The 19,357-nt window shown below is 35.3% G+C and overlaps 1 protein-coding gene across 7 annotated transcripts in view; it reads left to right on the top strand.

Moving 5' to 3' along the window:
* Positions 1 to 19,357, top strand: part of Ccdc82 (coiled-coil domain containing 82) — a 36,039-nt gene that overhangs the window by 2,965 nt on the left and 13,717 nt on the right. For 5 of the 7 annotated variants that reach the window (XM_006992793.4, XM_006992792.4, XM_076575644.1 and 2 more), the window contains 4 exons: positions 2,445 to 3,166; positions 3,593 to 3,788; positions 13,131 to 13,223; positions 17,390 to 17,514. In XM_006992793.4, coding sequence (XP_006992855.1) covers positions 2,459 to 3,166; positions 3,593 to 3,788; positions 13,131 to 13,223; positions 17,390 to 17,514 — 1,122 coding nt within the window. In that variant the 5' untranslated portion in view covers positions 2,445 to 2,458. Of the gene's footprint in view, positions 1 to 442; positions 3,167 to 3,592; positions 3,949 to 13,130; positions 13,224 to 17,389; positions 17,515 to 19,357 lie in introns of those variants that run through there. The other 2 variants (XM_076575648.1, XM_076575649.1) reach the window with 2 other exon arrangements.

Here is a 19,357-nt window from a genome sequence, read left to right on the forward strand (position 1 = left end):
GTATCTATTGAAACCATGTTTGTCTTTTTATTGAAGTGTCTTTCATTATTTATCCCAATTCAAACAAGTTTCCTAGAAAGCTTTATGATTGTGTAATGCACATATGCAAAATTGGCTTATGAAAATTTATATGTGCTTACAAATCCTTTACTATGACTTCAAAACATAAACTGCCTAGTTATTCTAATGTTTAACAAAAAGTCTTTTCAAAACTATTGAAGAAATTATGTAAAGCAGTGGAGCATGCAAAAGGTATGCTTTGAATAATAATCTAGGGATTTTTTTAAAGGTAATTTTCAGTACATATCTTTATTGTTTTTTAATCTTTGTTGGCTTTAATATAACACTTATGTAGATTATAACCAACTGTAATTCAAATAGACCATTTGGTTTATTAAGTGGTATTTGTTACTATTATTGTTACATTAATTATATCCTGTAGCAGATACTATCAAAAAATTACACTTCAGCCTATACTATACAGGTATTTTTGGTGTATAATCTTATAATTTCTGTTGTTCTGATTTTATATGAGAAGTTACCAGTATAGGGAGGCATACTGCCTTATAACCATACCAGAATTAGTACAATTAATATATTCTTTTCTCTTCCAAGTAATTGGAATGCTATAAATTTGGTCCTGTAATGACAACATTGCTTAAAATTATTTTGGCTTTGTAATTTTGATACTACCTTTATAGTTACTTACACATTTTTTTAATATTTTTCAATGATAGTTATTTTATAAAGATTTCTTTATTTTATAAAGATTTCTTTCTTTAAGTTTCTAACAATCCCTTAGAAGTGAGACAAATGAAGTAGATGTTTGAAGCTAATATTTGGAATATCAAATGTAAGCAGTGTGATTATTTTCATAATTTTGGATTATTTTTGTTTTAAGGTTCTATTTTTGTTTTATCCCTTGGTACTATTATATGTAGAAAGACCAGAAATATTGTATGCTATTATAGAATATTGTTATAACAATTTTCATAAGTTCTTACACATGTACTATGTGGTCATATTACCTTATGATTCTACTTCTATTCCTTGGCAACCACAGAAGTACATATGTCTTATTGAATTTCTATTTATCTTACCTGTCAGTATTTAATACATGCTTGTGATAAATTTAATGAAATATACTTTATAAAATCACAAACTGACAGCTTTGATTTTTTCCCTTGTACTATACTCTGATTTGCCATGAAACTTTTCTTACTTTTTTTATTTGACCACATTATTGGATTTATTTTGTGTTTTTTAAATATAGTATAACTCCATTTCCACTTCACAAAGAAATATAGAGGCTACAGTCTTAGCAGATAGGTTCTCTCTCTGCATTGTATTGTCATCTCTTTTATCTATCAATTACTACATTGTAACTTTGTTCGTGTAACTTGATTGAGCCTTTAAATTTCATGTTATTTCTGTTCCAAATCAAATCCTTCTTTGCCTGAGGATGTATCATCTTTGTAATTCAGTGTGTGTGTGTTGAACACATATATGCAATTTATGTGAGTTTGCTCTCTGATGCAAGTATATGTGGACACCAGGGATGGATGTAGAGATATCTTACTTGAGTATTCTCATCATCATCATCGATCATTATCATTATTATTATTTGAAACAAGATTTCTCACTAAACCTAGAACTTGTCATTTCAGTTGGACTAACAGGCCAAGGAGCCACCCCTGAGATTCATCTGTCTCTGTTCCACATCCAGTGCTGGGTTTGGTGTGCACTGTACCAACCAGTTTTTAATGTGGGTGATGAGGATCCCACCCCAGGTCCTCATGCTTCATTCCAAGCAATTTACCCACTAAGCCATCTCCCATCCCTCTCTCTGGAATTCTATTGTTGTTTTCTCTTCTTGTCTCCTTTTTTTCCTGCCAGAAGCTATGTATCCCTTTTTAGTAACACTTATTTACTAAGTATAACATATTCTTCATCAGTGCCAGAGTTTTGCCCATAATATATTTACTTATCTGAAATTACTTTTTCATTATTTTTTTTCAAATCTAACCAGTTCTTGAAAATTGTGCCTAATCAAATCTGTTCGTGATGGTCTTTGGTGAACTAATTGCCTTACTAATCTTTCTACATCGTGACATTTCTATCACATGTATTTTTATTACTCATCAATACTGATCACCTTGAATTTTTCTTAACTATGTTTGCATGTTTGAGTTTTATAAAGTTTTTGTAAAGGACACAGGACCATGATTTTTCTGTGTATTCTTTTCAGCACAACATATAGCATAATTAAAAATATGTGCTCAAAAAGTAATGGTTGTTCAATGGATTATTTATACATTGACTATTCTGTGATTTTTTTTTTTTACTCAACTATCTCATGATTTGGCCTTGTGAACCGTTTAATGCAGCCAAATTAATGTGTGCTATGTATTCATTGTTATGTTCCTAATAACTTTATTTTGTAGAAGCTTAAGTGACAATGGTACACGAAACAAGGAAAAATTCTAAAACCCAAGTACCTGAGCAAAAATCTCGAGTTGATTGGCGTCGGACTAAAAGAAGTATCTCACAGTTATATGATAGTGATGAAGAGTTTGATAGTGATGAGGAACTTGAACTGGGTACTGATGAAGAGCTTGATAGTGGTGAAAGTATTGATAGTGATGAAGAGCTTGATAGTAGCAAGAAGCCTGGTATTAATGAAATACCAGAAAAAGAAACAGAGCTTAAATTAACCCAAGTCGAAAGTGAGGGAAGCAACAGTAAACTTCTTATGAACCCTGGCAATAGTTCAACAGATGAAGAAAAAATGAACAAAACCAAACATAATGACTTGCCAGATGATGAAAATCACCCAGGTCAAGAGGAGGAGGATGTCAACAAGCACACCAAACAAATCACAGAGGAAGATGTGGAAGATGAAGACATCAAGCCAGGAAAAAGAAAAAGGCTGTCTTCTGTAATGTATGACAGTGATGACAGCGATGACAGTGATATTCTAGTTAGAAAAGTAGGTGGTAAACGTCCACGCAGGGTGGTTGAGGAGGAGTGTTCTTCACTGGAAATGGAACAAGAAACCCCTGAAAAATCAGTAATTGCTCGAAAGCGAGAACACCACCAGAAGCTAAAGGAACTCTCAGAAAAATCGCGCCAGAGACAGAGACGCAATAGTGGTAGAAATTTTGAGGTGTGTTTTATTTTGTTGGTTTATTGTGATTAAATTTTTACTTGAACGTAGTTTTTATAAATATTAAAGTACTGAATCTATTCTATTTCCAATAAGTTAGAATATTTAAATAAGCATCCCTGACTGTTGTATTATTGTATTTAATAATAATTTATTGTGAGCCTCACTCTCTCTTTTAAAAACACTGAAAGACGGTTGTTCTGTCTTTCCCATTCTTAATTGTTCATATTCTTAATGTTTATTTTAAACATTTTACATCACATAACCAAAGTGTATACTTCTTCAATTTTAAAAGTTCAATATTTAGTTTTAAAATATGTGCTTAATTATGTGGATCCATTTTTTGCCTCCTGATTTAACTTTATAGCCATACTGGCTTTTCTTAAGACATAATATTTACTCAAGCATTTATTTTCATTTAATTAGGACTCTGAAAAGGAATCTTGTTCAAGTACTGATGAAGATGAGGATGAGGATGACTACAAATCTGACGAAAATGGAAATGATTATATGATTGATGATTTTGTAGTGCAAGATGAGGAAGGTGATGAAGACAATAAAAATCAACAAGGAGAAAATTTGACTACATCACAACTGAAATTAGTAAAACAGAATTCTATTTGTAAGTTAAATGTGAATACAGTGGTTTGTGTCTTGTTCAAATCATTATATAAAGCATCAAAGCCTATCAATATCATCTTCTAAATTATTGGTTAAGAACTATGGTTTTATGTTCAGGTATTTTAAATTTGACAATAAATTTATTCCAGTGGTTTCAGGAATTCATTTTCTTTAAAATACTATGGACCCCAGCAAACAAGCGTTTATTTTCATCAGGCTAACTTTGTCAGTATTTACCACTGTAAATATAATTGAAAACACATTTATTAATTAAAATAACATTAGAAAACTTATTATATTGACAAAAATATTTTATAGAAAATAACTGTTTTCCAAAAAAAGGAGACTGACATTGTTCTGTGTTCTTTGAATCATTTTGAAGATATATTTTTAAATTTATTTGTATGTATGTGTACCTGTGTGAGTTTATGTGCACAATATGCATGCATGCAGGTGCCCACAGCAGCAAGAGGGCATTGGATTCCCTGGAACTGGAGTTAAAGGCAGTTATAAACCCAATGTGGGTACTGGGAACCGGACCCAGTCCTCTGCAGGAGCAGTAAGCACTATTAACCACTTAGCCACCTCTTCTGCCCCATTAGATGTCTTCAACGTGATCTTACTAGAAGGCTTTTGTTGAAGTGCATGAAACAGTTTGCCTCACACTGATATGTAGCTGGAAAAAGGAAGAATATTTTCGTACAATTTCCAAAATAATTGGGCTATTCTCATCAGATAATGTTAATACATAAAAATCTGACAGGTGATACTTTCCTAAAGGTTAGTTTTAATGTGGAAACTGAAACCATTTAAATGAACTTCTAATACTAATATTACAAACCATTGGCAATTTTGTATTTTGTTGGCTATTTTACTCATGCATGATTTTATAGTAAGACATTGGTCATTTGGAATATAGTAGTTTGCTGTGTCATATAGATACTCCATATCTTCACATATATCACCATGTTTTTTTTACTAATATCTGTTGATATCATGGTTTCATCAGATTATTCCTTTAATATTGAAAAGCTGTCATCTGCACAGTTAACTGCATACAAGTTTTTCAGAATTGTGATTTTTACTTAAATATTTGACTTATTGGCAACAAACACAGTAAATTCTACTTAAAGTGACAGGCACATTGTTCTTTCTTGAGAAAACATTTGACAGATATTAATTGGATATCCACTTTGTCACTTTTCTTTCAAGTGAAAATAGTTGTTTCATGACAGATGAAGCTTTGTCCAGTTATAACAGTTGCATGAGTAATTTTTCCTCAGAACCACCATTCTATTTTGGCATGCAGTATAAGTTCATTTTATAGAGTACTAAAAGACTTGTTTGTTAAATTAAAGATTAATGGCAGTAATTATTTTTACTATTTCATCAAGGGTATTCCTAAGTAAAAGGATAGTTTTTATCATCGTACTTCACTGTGGTGACTGCCACAGTTGTTGTCTGGTGCTAGTGCTGTGCTTTTTGTGAAGGGCAGCCATTTTACCCATTGTACTTTTGTACCATCAGTGAAAATGTCAGAAAAATATAGTGTTTTAGTATCAATAATTGCATGGATCTTGCTGGTATCTTTAATAGACGTTAGACATATACTTGCTCTAAAACCACTGTTTTTTACCAAGCTTTTTGAATTTTCACACAAACAGTGAAACGTACCAAAACTGGGAAATTTTCTTTTTGTGTGTGTGTATGTGATTGATATAATTTTAAATAACAGAATTTGAAAAGTTGGAGTATATTTAAAAATGCATACTACTACTTGGATCCCTATAATTTTACATAAATTCAAGGATTGTCTTTATGATGTTTTACAGTTTATAGAAACAGGTTCATATATTAAAGAATACATTTTTTCTAAATATTTTAGGAAAATCATATTTATCAAAATTAAGTATAGCAGTTCGACTTATATTCCACAATTTGTAATGAAACAATAGGTTGAAGAATGATTCATATTTCATGAAACTTGGCAAATTAAGGAAGAAAATGAGGCATTTCCAAGTTAATCTCTAACTTTCTTATATCAGCAGGTACTAGTTCACTTGCCACTTGGGCATTTGCATCAAAAGACTACTTAATTAAGAGACATGCCATGATAATGGATTCTTTATCTAGACTGTGTTAAATATGTGCAAAACCAATATGTGTAAACTACTTCTAATTCCTTCTCTACCTAGTCCTTTCTGCTTACATTATTTTAATGGCAGTTTGAGAATTAGAGAATGGTTGGATGGAAATTAGAGTTGCCATTTACTCCCTCACTCACACAATTTCTCTATTACTGACCTCTTACACTAGTTTGATACCTTTGTTACAATTGATGAGCCTCTCTTGGTACATTATCTCTAATTCATAGTTCACATTAGAGCTGTCTCTTTGTCTCATACCTTCCATGAATTTGACAACTGTCTAAGGACATATCCATCAGAATAGTTTCAGTGTCCTCAAATTTTCTTTATTCATCTGTTACATTCTTTTGAATGTTCTCCACAGGCTTGTGTATTTCTCACTGGTAGTAGCACTGTTTTGGGGGAGCTGTGAAAACTTTCGATGGTGGGACATGTGGGAAGAAGTGAGTTTCCAGGGATCAGACCTTAGGAATTTACAGTGCAAACCCTGCTTCTGTCTAAAGGTCACACACTTGCTTGCCTTCATTTTCCCTTTACTGCTGCACTGTGACATAAGCAGCCTCATGCCTCTGCTGATTCGACTGTAAGCTGTTCTTGCTGCCATGGTCTGTACCCTGAAACAATTAGCCGAAATAAATCTTTCCTTCCTTAGGTTACTTCTTGTCAGCCATTTAATTATAGCAATGTAAAAAGTAATAAATGTACATTTCCACCTTCTCATCCTAGAACCTTAGGAAACCACTTATTTATTTGTTTTTGTCTCCATAGTTTTTAACATTTCCAGAATGTCACGTAATTAAGAACACCACAGCATGTAACTTTTCCTGTTGATTTCTTCACTCAACTGTGCATCTTGAGTTTTTCCCCATGGCTTAACAAGATGCCACAGCTCACTTATTTTCATTACTGAGTAAAAATGAATTGTATGGATTTGCTACAGTTTATGCACTCACCTGTTGCAAAACATCTTGGTTGCTTCCATGTTTTGACAATTTTTATGAATAAAACTAATATAAACATTTGTATTCAGGATTTTCTGTGGATATAAGACTGTATCTCACTTGAATAAATTCCAGGGAACTCTGGGTTATTTTTAATATTAAATATCTCTACCTCAAGGTTTATATTTCACTTTTTGTGTAATCTGTTTTGTATGTTCTGTAGTTGCAGTAGTCTTACTCAACAAGTTGTGTTTCTTAACTGGTAACAATATTCTTGTTCTTCCTTTCTTGAGTTGACATGAGCCACTATTCTAACTCTTTCTTCCTGTTTCCTGTGGAAGTACAGAGTAGTAAACATGGACTCTGGATAACTTCTGCTCACTAACATATTCTTCGTTTCTTGTGTTAACCCAGTGTTGCTTTGTGCTTTGCTGCCACTGGCCACTATCACTTCTTGGATGTGCCTCTTTTATAGCTTCTACACTACCACTCTCCTGCCTTTCCTAATGTTACACTAATCTTCTCCCATTCGCCATTCAACTTTTTATATCCCTGGATTTCATCATCAGCTGCCATAATTTTGCTTGTACTTGGGGCAGTTTCCTACTACTTTAGCAGTAAAGTATATAGACAAAAGTTCTCAAATATTTAACTTCAGGCAAGATTCTCCTGAGTATAAGGTCCAAATTTTTATCAACTTGATGGGCATGTTTATCTGAGTATCTTTTATAGATCTGTAGCTCAATAAGTAGAAAACTAAGTAAGAGATATAGTCAAGGAGTTGAGGAAATAGATAACTATTGTTAGGATGATTAGATAAGCTCATACATTTATCATAACTGGACATGAAAAAGAATTTTTCAGTATATAAAAAAGTAAAGCCCAGTGAAATAAGTATCTGACTTCTGGAAGAAAAGTTTAGATGGTTGGCTACTTTCCCTCTTTGTTGTTTTGTTTTTCATTTCTTTTTATTTCAGTTAAGATAAGAACTTACACTGTCACCTAGGCTGGAACTCACTGTGTAGCCCCGACTGATTTCAAACCAATGCTAATTATCCAGCTTTCAGTCTCGAAAGTTTCAAGGATTGCAGTCTTAGGCTACCACTCCCAGTGCTTAAGTCTTTGTGGCATTTTATAGGAGCACATTGTTAGTTGGGTGGGTGATTAAAATAAGCATAGTGTCAGAATATTCCTGGATTTTATGGACTGAGATAAATGCTAATCATGACAAGAGCTTTGTAAATATCAGAGCTAATAAAAACAAAAATTTAAAGTTTATATGTATGATTAATAGTTTTAATTTATCAATTTTATATCCAGTGAAGTTTACAAAATTTAAGCAGTTTTTGATTAGCCAAAGGATTAAGTTCTAAAGGTTGCTATAAATTTTTATAAATTCAAAACATCTTTTTTCTCATTAAGACAATAGCCTATTTGATGAACAGTGAATACTACTCTGTAGCTTGTGTTAAATTATTACTGAATTGGCAGATTTATTCTGCCAACTTCTACAAGAATTCATACTAAGTGCAACTCAGGAGATGCTTCTGCCTACTCTACATTCAGTGTACAGTTGAAAATCAAAATTGGCCACCAATGATGGCTCGTGGCTATAATCCCAGCAGTAGGAGGCAGAGGCAGATAGATCTGTGAGTTCAAGGTAAACCTGGGCCACACAGGAAGTTCCAGCCCAGCCAAGCCTACACAATTAGATCCTGTATCAAAAAATGGATGTGGGTGTCAATTCCTTGAAGCCTAGGGAACAGTAGGAAGACATCTGTCATTTCCTCACCTCCTGCCATTTGGCCAAGATGTACATCTATAAAATTTATAGTTTTCTCCTTCATTACTAAACATGACAGTAAAGTCTTCATTTACATCAGCTCTGTAAATATCTGCTTATATTCTGAGACTCAGTTCTTCTGACCGATATGAAAGGCAGTTGAAGGATAGGTATTTGTCCACCACATCAGACCTGCATAGTTCACATGCCAGAAATACTGTATATAGGTAGAAGAAACTGGAAAAGCACTGTTAGGTAGATAGTAAGTATTGCATTATCCTCTTAGCACTCTATCCTATCATATTGTCAAACAAAACTGAGTAGTAGAGCTGAAAAGAATACATTTCAGCCAACCGCTGTGTCTTTAGAATACTGGAAATTAGACTAAGAAAATAACCAGCCTAGTTGCCACCTGGCAATTCAGATAATTCTATAAGTGCAACAAAAAGTGAGCATAAAAGCAATATTTGATTGGATTCAATGTGAATATTTTTTAAAATGAAGTGTTTTTAATTACTAAAAGGATCATTTATTCTTTACATGACCATATTTTCAAGTGAGAACTATCATTTATAATGAAACACTAAAGGTGTTCTTTATGAAATGAAGAGGGCAGAAATGTTTTCTATTTCAGATGCTCTTGAGCAGGCATGAAGATGTAAAAACAAAAGCAATAGAGCTATAGACGGTCTCCGGTCAACAGCAGTGTGTTTGTGTATGTGTGGTGGGGCTGGAAGCAGGCCTTTAGTTTCTATCCCCAGCCCAGATGAGGTGCAGTTAAGGAATTTTCACATTATTCCACTTCCTGTTACTGTTTTTCTCTTGGATGCAGTGGACACCTGCTATATTCTTTGCTCTGCCAAAACAAGTCAGAGACTCTAGAGAAGATAGGTAAGGCTTCAGGAGGCTGATAGTCAGCCAACCCTCAGCCTTCACTTTGGCCTTCACAGGACCCATCTGATTCATTTATTTTGGTTTAAGAAAAGAACAAAAACCATTTAAACTGCACTAGCCCAATTATCCATGCTGGGAAAAAATATTTTCTGCTTAGGAGGAGTTTATTGTGAGGTAGATAAAAGAGCATCGGTATTGAAAAAGACATTTGCACCTAGGATGATGACATGTTTATATGTGTGCATATAAGCACAATTGCTATGTTTCTAACTTAAACACTTATACAGAAGTTAGGAGAAATGATATGAATATTTTAAGCATGAGAGTGTATATTGGATTTCTTTCAATAATTTTCTACCCATATTCTCTTTTCCCTGATGTGTCCAGGAATAGAGAGGAACTGTTACAAAAGAAAATTTTCCTACTCTGCTTCTACCTTTCATGTTATGTGTATGCTTTCATTCCACAAAAGAACATGTCAGCAAGCCATTCACTTCTTTCTGGAGCAGTATTTATAAACTTTCTCTTGGTTTAAGACCAGTTTGGGAAGAGATAGCAGAAAAAAATACCATCAGAACCCCTTAACAGTACTCATCATCTCTGTGGTGTCCTGGGAGACTCAATCTCCCACAGATATCCAAGAGAAGCTATTTTGAAATTGGTAAAGGAACAGTAGCCAAAATAATAGTGGATATACAAAACTCAATTACTTTCTTCTATACAAGAAATGAATACTTAAAAAATATAATTAAGGAAAATTCCTTGCACGCTGACAACAAAATGAAGTTCCTAAGCCTGATCATAAAATCATGGCTGGCTTTCTAGATAGAAAAACACACTTATAGCCGGGCGGTGGTGGCGCACGCCTTTAATCCCAGCACTCGGGAGGCAGAGCCAGGCGGATCGCTGTGAGTTCGAGGCCAGCCTGGGCTACCAAGTGAGCTCCAGGAAAGGCGCAAAACTACGCAGAGAAACCCTGTCTTGAAAAACCAAAAAAAAAAAAAAAAAAAAAAAAAAAAAAAAAAAAAAGAAAAACACACTTATGATGAAATAAGAAAGGAAACGTAAGTAAGTGGAGAGACAACCATGATCTGAAACAAGAAGTTTTTCTTCTGAATTTCACTTAGAAGAACAAATGCATAAGAATAAAGTGAATTTTGAAAAAGTAGTAATTGAAAGGATTTTTCACTACAAGATGTAAAAAGTTCTCATTCAGTTGAAATAAGTACAACAGGGCAGAGCTGACATGGGAAAAACATCCAGATCAGTAGGAAGGATGTGGAAACAAAATCTCAGCATATGTAAAGCTAAGGAATGCAGAAAAATAACAGATTACTGAGAGATCAAATGGAACATGGAATTGATTGCTACCTTAGAAAAATAAAATCATGCATAATAACAAATATGACTTCTTTACCCTTTTCTGATTGAAAAGATCATGAAGTACATGCATAGCATGCAGGAGACCCTAGGTGCAAACCCCAATATTGCTAAACAGGAGATGATCATGGGGGAATTTTCAAGTAAGTCCCCAAGACTATTCCACAGACATTCATCTAATATAGGAATTAGAACTAGTCTTGCAGGAAGCCTGGCTCCAAACCTAGTTCCAAGCCTCTTCTCTGTTTTCTTGTGATTTTAGGGATCTTGGTCACTGAGAGTTGTCATTTTTCCTACTAGGTGAGAAATTTGAATTTTATGTTTTCCAACTCTCAATCCAGTTCTGTGAAAGCTGATACCAAATTGGTAGGCCTATGCAGGGAACATGAACACAAAGTGTGGAGGAGACTGCCTGGTACTCAGCTTCTAACACTTAGCTAGATGATCTTAAGGAACCTTTTCATCATCTCTTTAGTTTCCTCAACTGAAAATACACCAAGGGCAACATCTCCTAGATTAGCCCTTTAGAAATAGGCAGTGCACTTAAGTGTTTCAGGTGATGCCTGATATTTACTTCCTCAGTTGTGTTATTTTTCAGTTGGAGATACTAGGAACATTATCCCAGCACTGGCTACCATTTACTCAAATATGATGAAACCAGAAGCTTCTTTGTAAGGTGATTCTGATGAGCATAGCTAGGAAGACGATACTGTGGTTAGGAAGTAAAACACCCAAGCAATGCTGATCTCTGTCCTTTCCTCCTGCTCCTGAAGGAGAACTTTCAGGGCCTTAGAAATAGAGATGCAGCTCTTAAAATTCCATGGCAGATGAGTAACACTGGGCATTAGCACATTCAAGACTAACATGTTCAGTGAGGTTTTAAAAAAAATGTTGTATTTGCTTTATGGTTAAACTTAGTCCCAAAGTGGTTGAGTTTAACCTTTTCTCCCAACATGTCTGTAAATAATCCCCAGAAGAGCTTTCCTTTAATATTGTTTGAAAAGTATTAGTTGGAGTTTGGATGAATTTTTATTTCAAAATTGTATACCAACTTTATTTTATAGCAGTGTGGAAAGTCAGAGGTGAGTTTTTTGAATTATTACTGTTTTTACTTTCCCATTAGATGCTACTGGTGTGTGTGTGTGTGTGTGTGTGTGTGTGTGTGTGTGTGTGTGTGTGTGTGTGAACAGTCTTGTATCCTCTAATGACACAATTGGGATTTTCAATGATGATAGGCTCCCTAAGGTCTAAGACTCAGTACAAATTACTTCTGTTGATATTTAAACTTTAGCAACTCCGTGGAAAAAGCAAAGACTGAAATTTCCCTGAAGGCCTAAAAACCTTACAAAGCCCTTTTAGCAAATAGCATAATATGTTCAATCCACTTAATCAGCTGAAAATAAAACCCAAGCCAATTCATGATTTCTAAGAATAAGTCCTACTTTTTTACTCTGCCCCTAACTAAACGTCTTCCACATTTCCAGTCATAGTTCATAGACACCTCCAGCAGGGCAAGTGTTCTTTGATGACCATTTGAATCATGGGAGGGAGGATTTGCTAGAGAACTTCCATATCCCAGAGTAAAGGCTAGTCCCAGAGTAACAAGAACAGCACCACTGCCTGGCCTGTCACCATGATGAACTCGTGTCTGAGGCTAGCTTAGAGAGACTATAATGGCATTATGTGAGTAGTGTGGCAAAGAGAAGGCACAGCTCTTTAACATCTAAAGAAAAATCCTACATCTGTGGCAGGTTAAGGATAATGGAGTCGTTATGCCCGCTAAGGTTTCTTTGAGTAGTAGTTTCCTGGGCTGTGTCATGTGTAACATGTTATAGACTAAAGCATATTAAACAGTCTATTTGGGAGGCTTTCTTACCTTTTTTATTCACTCTAGTTGATCATTTCAAGTAGACATGGATTATTTTGATTTTTCACAGTATACTTCTCAGTATTCTCTGAAGAATTTTCCCTTCATAAGTCTGGGACCATTTTAGATAACATCTAGAGACTTTGGGTTAGAAACCACCAAATTTGTAAAATAGACATTTTTTATTGCCCAAGTCACAAAAGCATATACAGGATGAGCATACTTTGTGTGACTTGTGGTAACCAGTTTCCTAGCATTGGAAGGGGACCTGCTGCAGTCACAGAGTAGTTTTGTCTGTTATATCCTAATAATTATTTTAAATTAATTTCAGATTCTTTTAATGACCACTATACTCACTTTGAAACAGTTGTGAATGCTCTTCTGATCAATGCTTTCGATGAATCTTTTCTGGAAACCTTGTATGGTAAGTGAATAATACCACTGGAACGTTTTTACATTTTCCTAAGCAGCTTTTGAAATTAGATGAAACAATGCCAAGACAAACCATTCTTAAACCTTGCCAGTTGTTCCTTCTGGAATAAACTACACTCTAAGTGCATTCACATAGAAGTCTTATTAATATTATTTGAGATATACAGACAGTAAGGATGTGACAAGTCCTTGCTCTCAAAGATTCTACAGTGAATTTGAGAATATAGAACATACCCCTAAAACAGAAGGTTGCCTCAACATTCGTATGCTTTCTCAGTTCCTCTAAGAATTTTGAGTTTCACCAAAAGACACATGCTCTTTTCTGCATTTATGTTTTGGTCCATGCTGTTCTCTGTAAAGATGTAATTGTTTTTTTATTATAGATATTCTAGGTAAATGTAAAAATATTTCTGTTGTAAAACTATGAATACTTTTCATTGTCTCACTTATACCATTCACATTCTGAGTATGGCTGTATCTGTATATGAGAATTCTTGTATTGAAAATGTATCTCTGTTTTCTTGCCTTATCAGAGTAAGAAATTAAACCATTAATATATACATGTCCCCAACACAGAATCTGACATTTCATGGACTATACATATGTTGTGCTGGACACCTGAGTGCCTAAATAAGATTTTATTCGTAAGTTATAGAACAAATATTTCTGGAATGCCATCTATGGTCCAGGCATTATTTGAGGATTGGTGATATGGTAATTTCAAACCACAAAAGATAAGGGATACATTAGATTTGTATCTTTTGTGGTTTGAAATTAATCAACAGACAATAAGTGATTAAACAAGTAGATAGACTAATATATGAACTAAAATTAGCATGTACTTATTGTGAAAATAAAAGCATATAGTTAGACAATAAGAAGAGAAGCTAATGTTAATTAGATGTGAGAGAGAGAGAGGGAGAGGGAGAGGGAGAGAGAGAGGGAGAGAGAGAGAGAGAGAGAGAGAGAGAGAGAGAGAGAGAGAGAGAGAGAGTGTGTGTTGAGTTGAGTTTAGGCAAGGTTTCTATTGCTGAGATAAATTGCCATGACCAGAAGCAACTTGGAAAGGAAAAGGTTTATTTCAGCTTATAACTCTCAGGTCACACTCCATCACTAAGGGAAGTTAGGAAAGGAACCTGGAGACAGGAACTGAAGCAAAACCATGGAAGAGTGCTGAGAATTGGCTTACTACCCCTGGCTTGCTCAATCTGCCTTCTTATACACCCTGGGACTACCACCTGTCCAGAGGTTGCAACACCCACATCAATCACTAATTAAGCAATTGTACTACAGACTTGCCTAGGCAAGTCTTATGGAGGAATCTTCTCAGTTGAGATTCCCTCTTCCCAGATGTGTCAAGTTGACATCTAACCAGGACAGATTGATAGATGAGCTATTATATATATATATATATATATATATATATATATATATATATATATATCACATATACATATATATGAAGATTGGACAGATTGGTCAAATAATGTAATGAAGTATCATTTAAACAGAAACATGAGTAAGGTGAATGCATTAATTTGCTTTATATTTCTGTGATAAAAATACTGACCAAAAGCAATTTAGGAAATAAAAATTTATTTGGCTTATGTATACTAGGTCAGAGTTCATTGAGGGAAGCCAAAAAAGGAACTTGGAGGCAGGAAGTGGAAAAAAAGACATAGAGGAATGCTGTTTACTGAATTCCTTTCCATGGCTTGCTTAACCTGCTTTCTTATATGACACAAGACTACCTGCCCAGGGGTAGTACTATCCACAGTGAGCTAGGCTTTCTCACTTCCATTATTAATCAAGAAAATGCTCTACAAATTTGCCTATAGTTAATCTCATGGAAATATTTTCTCAATTGAGTTTCCCTCTCCCTACATATGTCTAGGTTTGTGTCAAGTTTTTAAACACCAACCAGGACAATTGATCCCTTACTACTTTGACACACCAACATATTACTATTACACCATAACCTTTCCTTTCTTATTTGTTTACAATATCTCATATTGATATCAATGTCCAATATAGAATACATTTCAAATTTTAAAAGCTCCAGTCTTTACAAATTCAAACACTATTAAATTCTCTCTCTCTCTCTCTCTCTCTCTCTCTCTCTCTCTCTCTCTCTCTCTCTCTCTCTCTCTCTCTCTCTCTCTCTCTCTTTTGAGACAAGGTTTCTCTGTGTAGCCTTGGCTGTCCTGGAACTCACTCTGTAGACTAGGCTGGCCTTGAACTCAAAGATCCATCTGCCTCTGAGTGTTGGGATTAAAGGTGTGCACCACCACTGCCCAACAAGTTCAGTCGTTTTAAAATATCAAAAGTCTTTGTCAAAGTTCAAAGCCTACAGTTCCAAAGTCTCTCAGCCATGGGCTCCTGTAATCAAAATCAAAAGATGAGTTAAATATTTCCTTTCTCCAAGAGAAGAATCAAGGCATATTCACAGCCAAAGCAAAGCCAAAGTCCATCAGTGTGAAGCTGAGTGTCAGACTTCCGGGACTCATTCACAGTCTTCTGGGCTCCAGAGCGCTTGAATAGCCATTCACAGCACACACAGCTTGTCTCCTAGGCTCAGGTCAACTCTACTCTACACTTGATGCTCTCCTTGCTGGTCATCCCATGGTATTGTCATCTCCAGTATGCTGGGAACTCTGCAGTTACAGGGCTGTACCTTTACCAATAGCCTCTCCTGGGCTCTCTTCAGGGACTCTTTACTGTGTCACATGGTGTCAAGCTTCAACTACTCTCCATGACCCCTTCAGGCCTTCAAACTAGTTCCACCTGTGTGAGTCTTGCACATTACCCAGTTTGACTACCAGCACAAAGTAAACCCCTAGACCCATTTGGACCACATCTTCTGTGTGCTGACCCTGAGGAAGTACTTTCCAGAAGATTACACCTCAGTGATGCTGGTCTCTTCATTACAGCTGATTCTTCAGTCTCAGGTGACCAGCACCACAGATTCTTAATTCAAAGTATCATTCAAAGGGCTTCAGCAGAGTCTGTCCTTTAACTGAAACTTCACAAACCAGGCCTCCATTTTTATCTTCAGGATCCCACAGAACAGCACATTAAGCTCTGAGCACTCAGTGGCTTATCCAGCCCAAAGTTCCAAACATTTCCATAATCCTTCCAAAACATGGTTAGCTCTGTCACAGAAATATCCTATTTCTGGTTCCAATTTCTGTATATAGTCTGCTTTATATTACTATGATAAAATACTAACCAAAGGCAACTTGGGGGGAAAGGGTTGATTTGGCTTGTATACAATGGGTCATAGTCTATTGAGAGAAGCCAAGGCAGGAACCTGGAGGCGGGAATTGAAACAGAGGCATAGAGGAATGCTGCTTACTGGCTTGCTTTCCATGGCTTGCTAAACCTGTTTTTTGTTTGTTTGTTTGTTTGTTTGTTTGTTTGTTTGTTTTATACAACTCACCTTGTATTTACAGAGTTTTGTGTCAAGTTGGCCAAAACCAACCAGAACAGTGATATATACATATTTTATGCTTAGGATCACAGTAAGAGTTAAAAGCATTCAAGAACAACTAGGAAGACCAATGTCATTACAGTGTAATGAGTCAGGGATGAGGGGAGGAAGATTTCAAAGGAGCTAATAGTGGAAAGAAGAGCTTTTAATTCATGATATAGCATTTAAATTTGTAGTGACTTAATACAATATGATAAATTTATTAGCTATGTTCATTTAGAAATAAATTTCTGAAGAAAAATGAAGCTTAGCACAGGCCATGACAAAATACATATAAATTGAGAACAAAATATTAGTCAAATTAGGAAAGCAAAATTGACTGTAGTATGCTATGAGGGAACGAGGGGGAAGACAAAGCAGAAAAGGCTTTTCCAGTGTGTTGGCAGGTGTTACCACTGGATCACAGATGGAGCCAGCTTCAGGGGTCCTTCAAAGCATGATCAGTTTTAAAGGAAAATAAAAGGTTTTGTGCAAGCCTGATGTTTACAGGAGGTTATCAGAAACTCTGCCCAGTTCTTCCATGAAATGAACCATTTACTTCATTAACTATTTCCTAATTTCAAATATTTTCAACTAGCCAGTCATCTTTCTAAAACTCTAACACATACATAGTGTTGAACTGATTCAGTATTTCAAGTGTTCTGCTGTTTTTTGTCGTCTGCTCACAGCTGGCACCAGGAAGAAGTCATATGCAAAAGATATGTTGACATCTCTTCATTATTTGGATAATCGCTTTATTCAACCCCGTCTAGAGAGTTTAGTCTCTAGAAGTCGATGGAAAGAGCAATATAAGGTATATAATTTGCCTTTTAATCTCGGGTAAGAGCATGGGGACAGTGGCCCTCTCAAGATTTTAATATCCACCCAGATGGAATCATTTGCTGAAGTGTTGGCCTTCTGCCTTGTTAAATAACAACATACTGGTCACTTCTCAAGTTTTTTATTGTCTTAAATATCCACACAATGTCTTCAATAATTAACTGTTGAGATACTGATTATTCCTTCTATTGTTTTTTTAAAATATTTTGTGTGTATATATGTATGTTTGAAGTGTGTGGAGAGTATCTAATGTGTGTGAATGAGGATACATTCATGCCATAGTCCACTGAGGGAAGAGGACAACTTTCAGCACCTGGTTTTCCCTTCCACTGTGGGTTCCTGGGATCAAACTTGGATCATCAGGCTTATGTGACAACAAATAGTTTTACCCAGGAGCCATCACTTCAGGCCCCTCTTGGGGTATTTGGTTTCCATCAAACAGTATGGAAAATACTAACTTACATCATGTTTGACATACTCTCTAACTTAAGATTTTATAATTCTAGCAATTTGGAGAGTTGCCTTTTTAACATAAGTATTACTGGATTCTTTGTAATTCTCTAGATTTGTATTTTAGTATCTCTAATGGCAGACGATGTACTATATGATACTTAAAGGTACCCCTACTGCTGACATTCTATTTTCTAATAATTAATAAGAGGAAAGAATGGTAGATAATAGACATTCAAATTCCTTAAAATCTCTCTAGCACTTAAATCAATTCCTGTGCTCATTTACTTCAGAAAACTTCATTTCATCAAGAACTTTTCAGCCTGATGATAGAAGATGGTTCAGTTGGAGGGGCAGTCAGGGGCTTACAAATTCTAAGATTTCCAGTTCAAGGATGGCTTGAATTTAGAACCACCATACATATCTTCTTATCTGTAGATTTTAACACCTCTGGATCCCCAGTTTATTCCTTAGATGCAAAAAAAAAAAAAAAAAAAAAAAAAAAAAAAAAAAAACAAACAAAAAAACCCTATCTGCTCTTAAGGGAAATAGGTGTTTATTTATTTTAGGTAAAATGCACAAAATAATTGTTATAATATTATTTTCATTAATACAAAGAAAAAAATGTTACAATTTTAAAGACCATTTAGCCTTTGACAAATGACTTATATGTGAACTGTATTACTTAACCTCTGTTTTACAATGAGGAAAGTGTAACCAGAGGAAGTAGTATTGCGCAGCTGGTACTTTCTCAGGCCAGTGTTTAATAGTCTTTCAAGACTCAGACCTCTAAGTTACATTGTGTTTTGTCACACTGGCAGGTGACAGTGAAGTTAGAAAACCCATGGTGAAATAACAATAAGATTCACAGAATTATGAGACAGATGATTCTGTAAGGTCTTGGGATACACTGAGTCATACTGCAAAACATGAAGAAAACTTACTGGTTTAACCCAGAAAAATGTGTATGTCACTTGCATGTGGAGTGCATTCTGTTCACAGTAGTCACTCAAAATACCAAGCTGTTTGAGCTTTCATCTCACTGTGCTTCCACAGCACCATAGAAGCAGGAAGGGAAGAGGGCAAGTCTGGATCTTAGTCTGTTAATGACAGGCTGTGAAGTGTGAAGAATATGACAGGTAAATCAGAATAGGGTTGCAGATCACACGTACAAAAAGGATCAGTGTACCATCAGACTGGTGTACAGGGTGAATGTGGCTTAGTAACCATGCTAGCAATATACTTAGTGTGCTCATTCAACTGTGATATTAAAATACAGGACTATCTAGCACAGCCTGCATGTGAGCACAGTTACTCAGGTACAAGTAACTTCATGTCTAATACAGTTTGCTCATGCAGACCAGTGT

Source organism: Peromyscus maniculatus, chromosome 7, assembly GCF_049852395.1.
Source record: "Peromyscus maniculatus bairdii isolate BWxNUB_F1_BW_parent chromosome 7, HU_Pman_BW_mat_3.1, whole genome shotgun sequence".
In the NCBI taxonomy this organism is placed as follows: domain Eukaryota; kingdom Metazoa; phylum Chordata; class Mammalia; order Rodentia; family Cricetidae; genus Peromyscus; species Peromyscus maniculatus.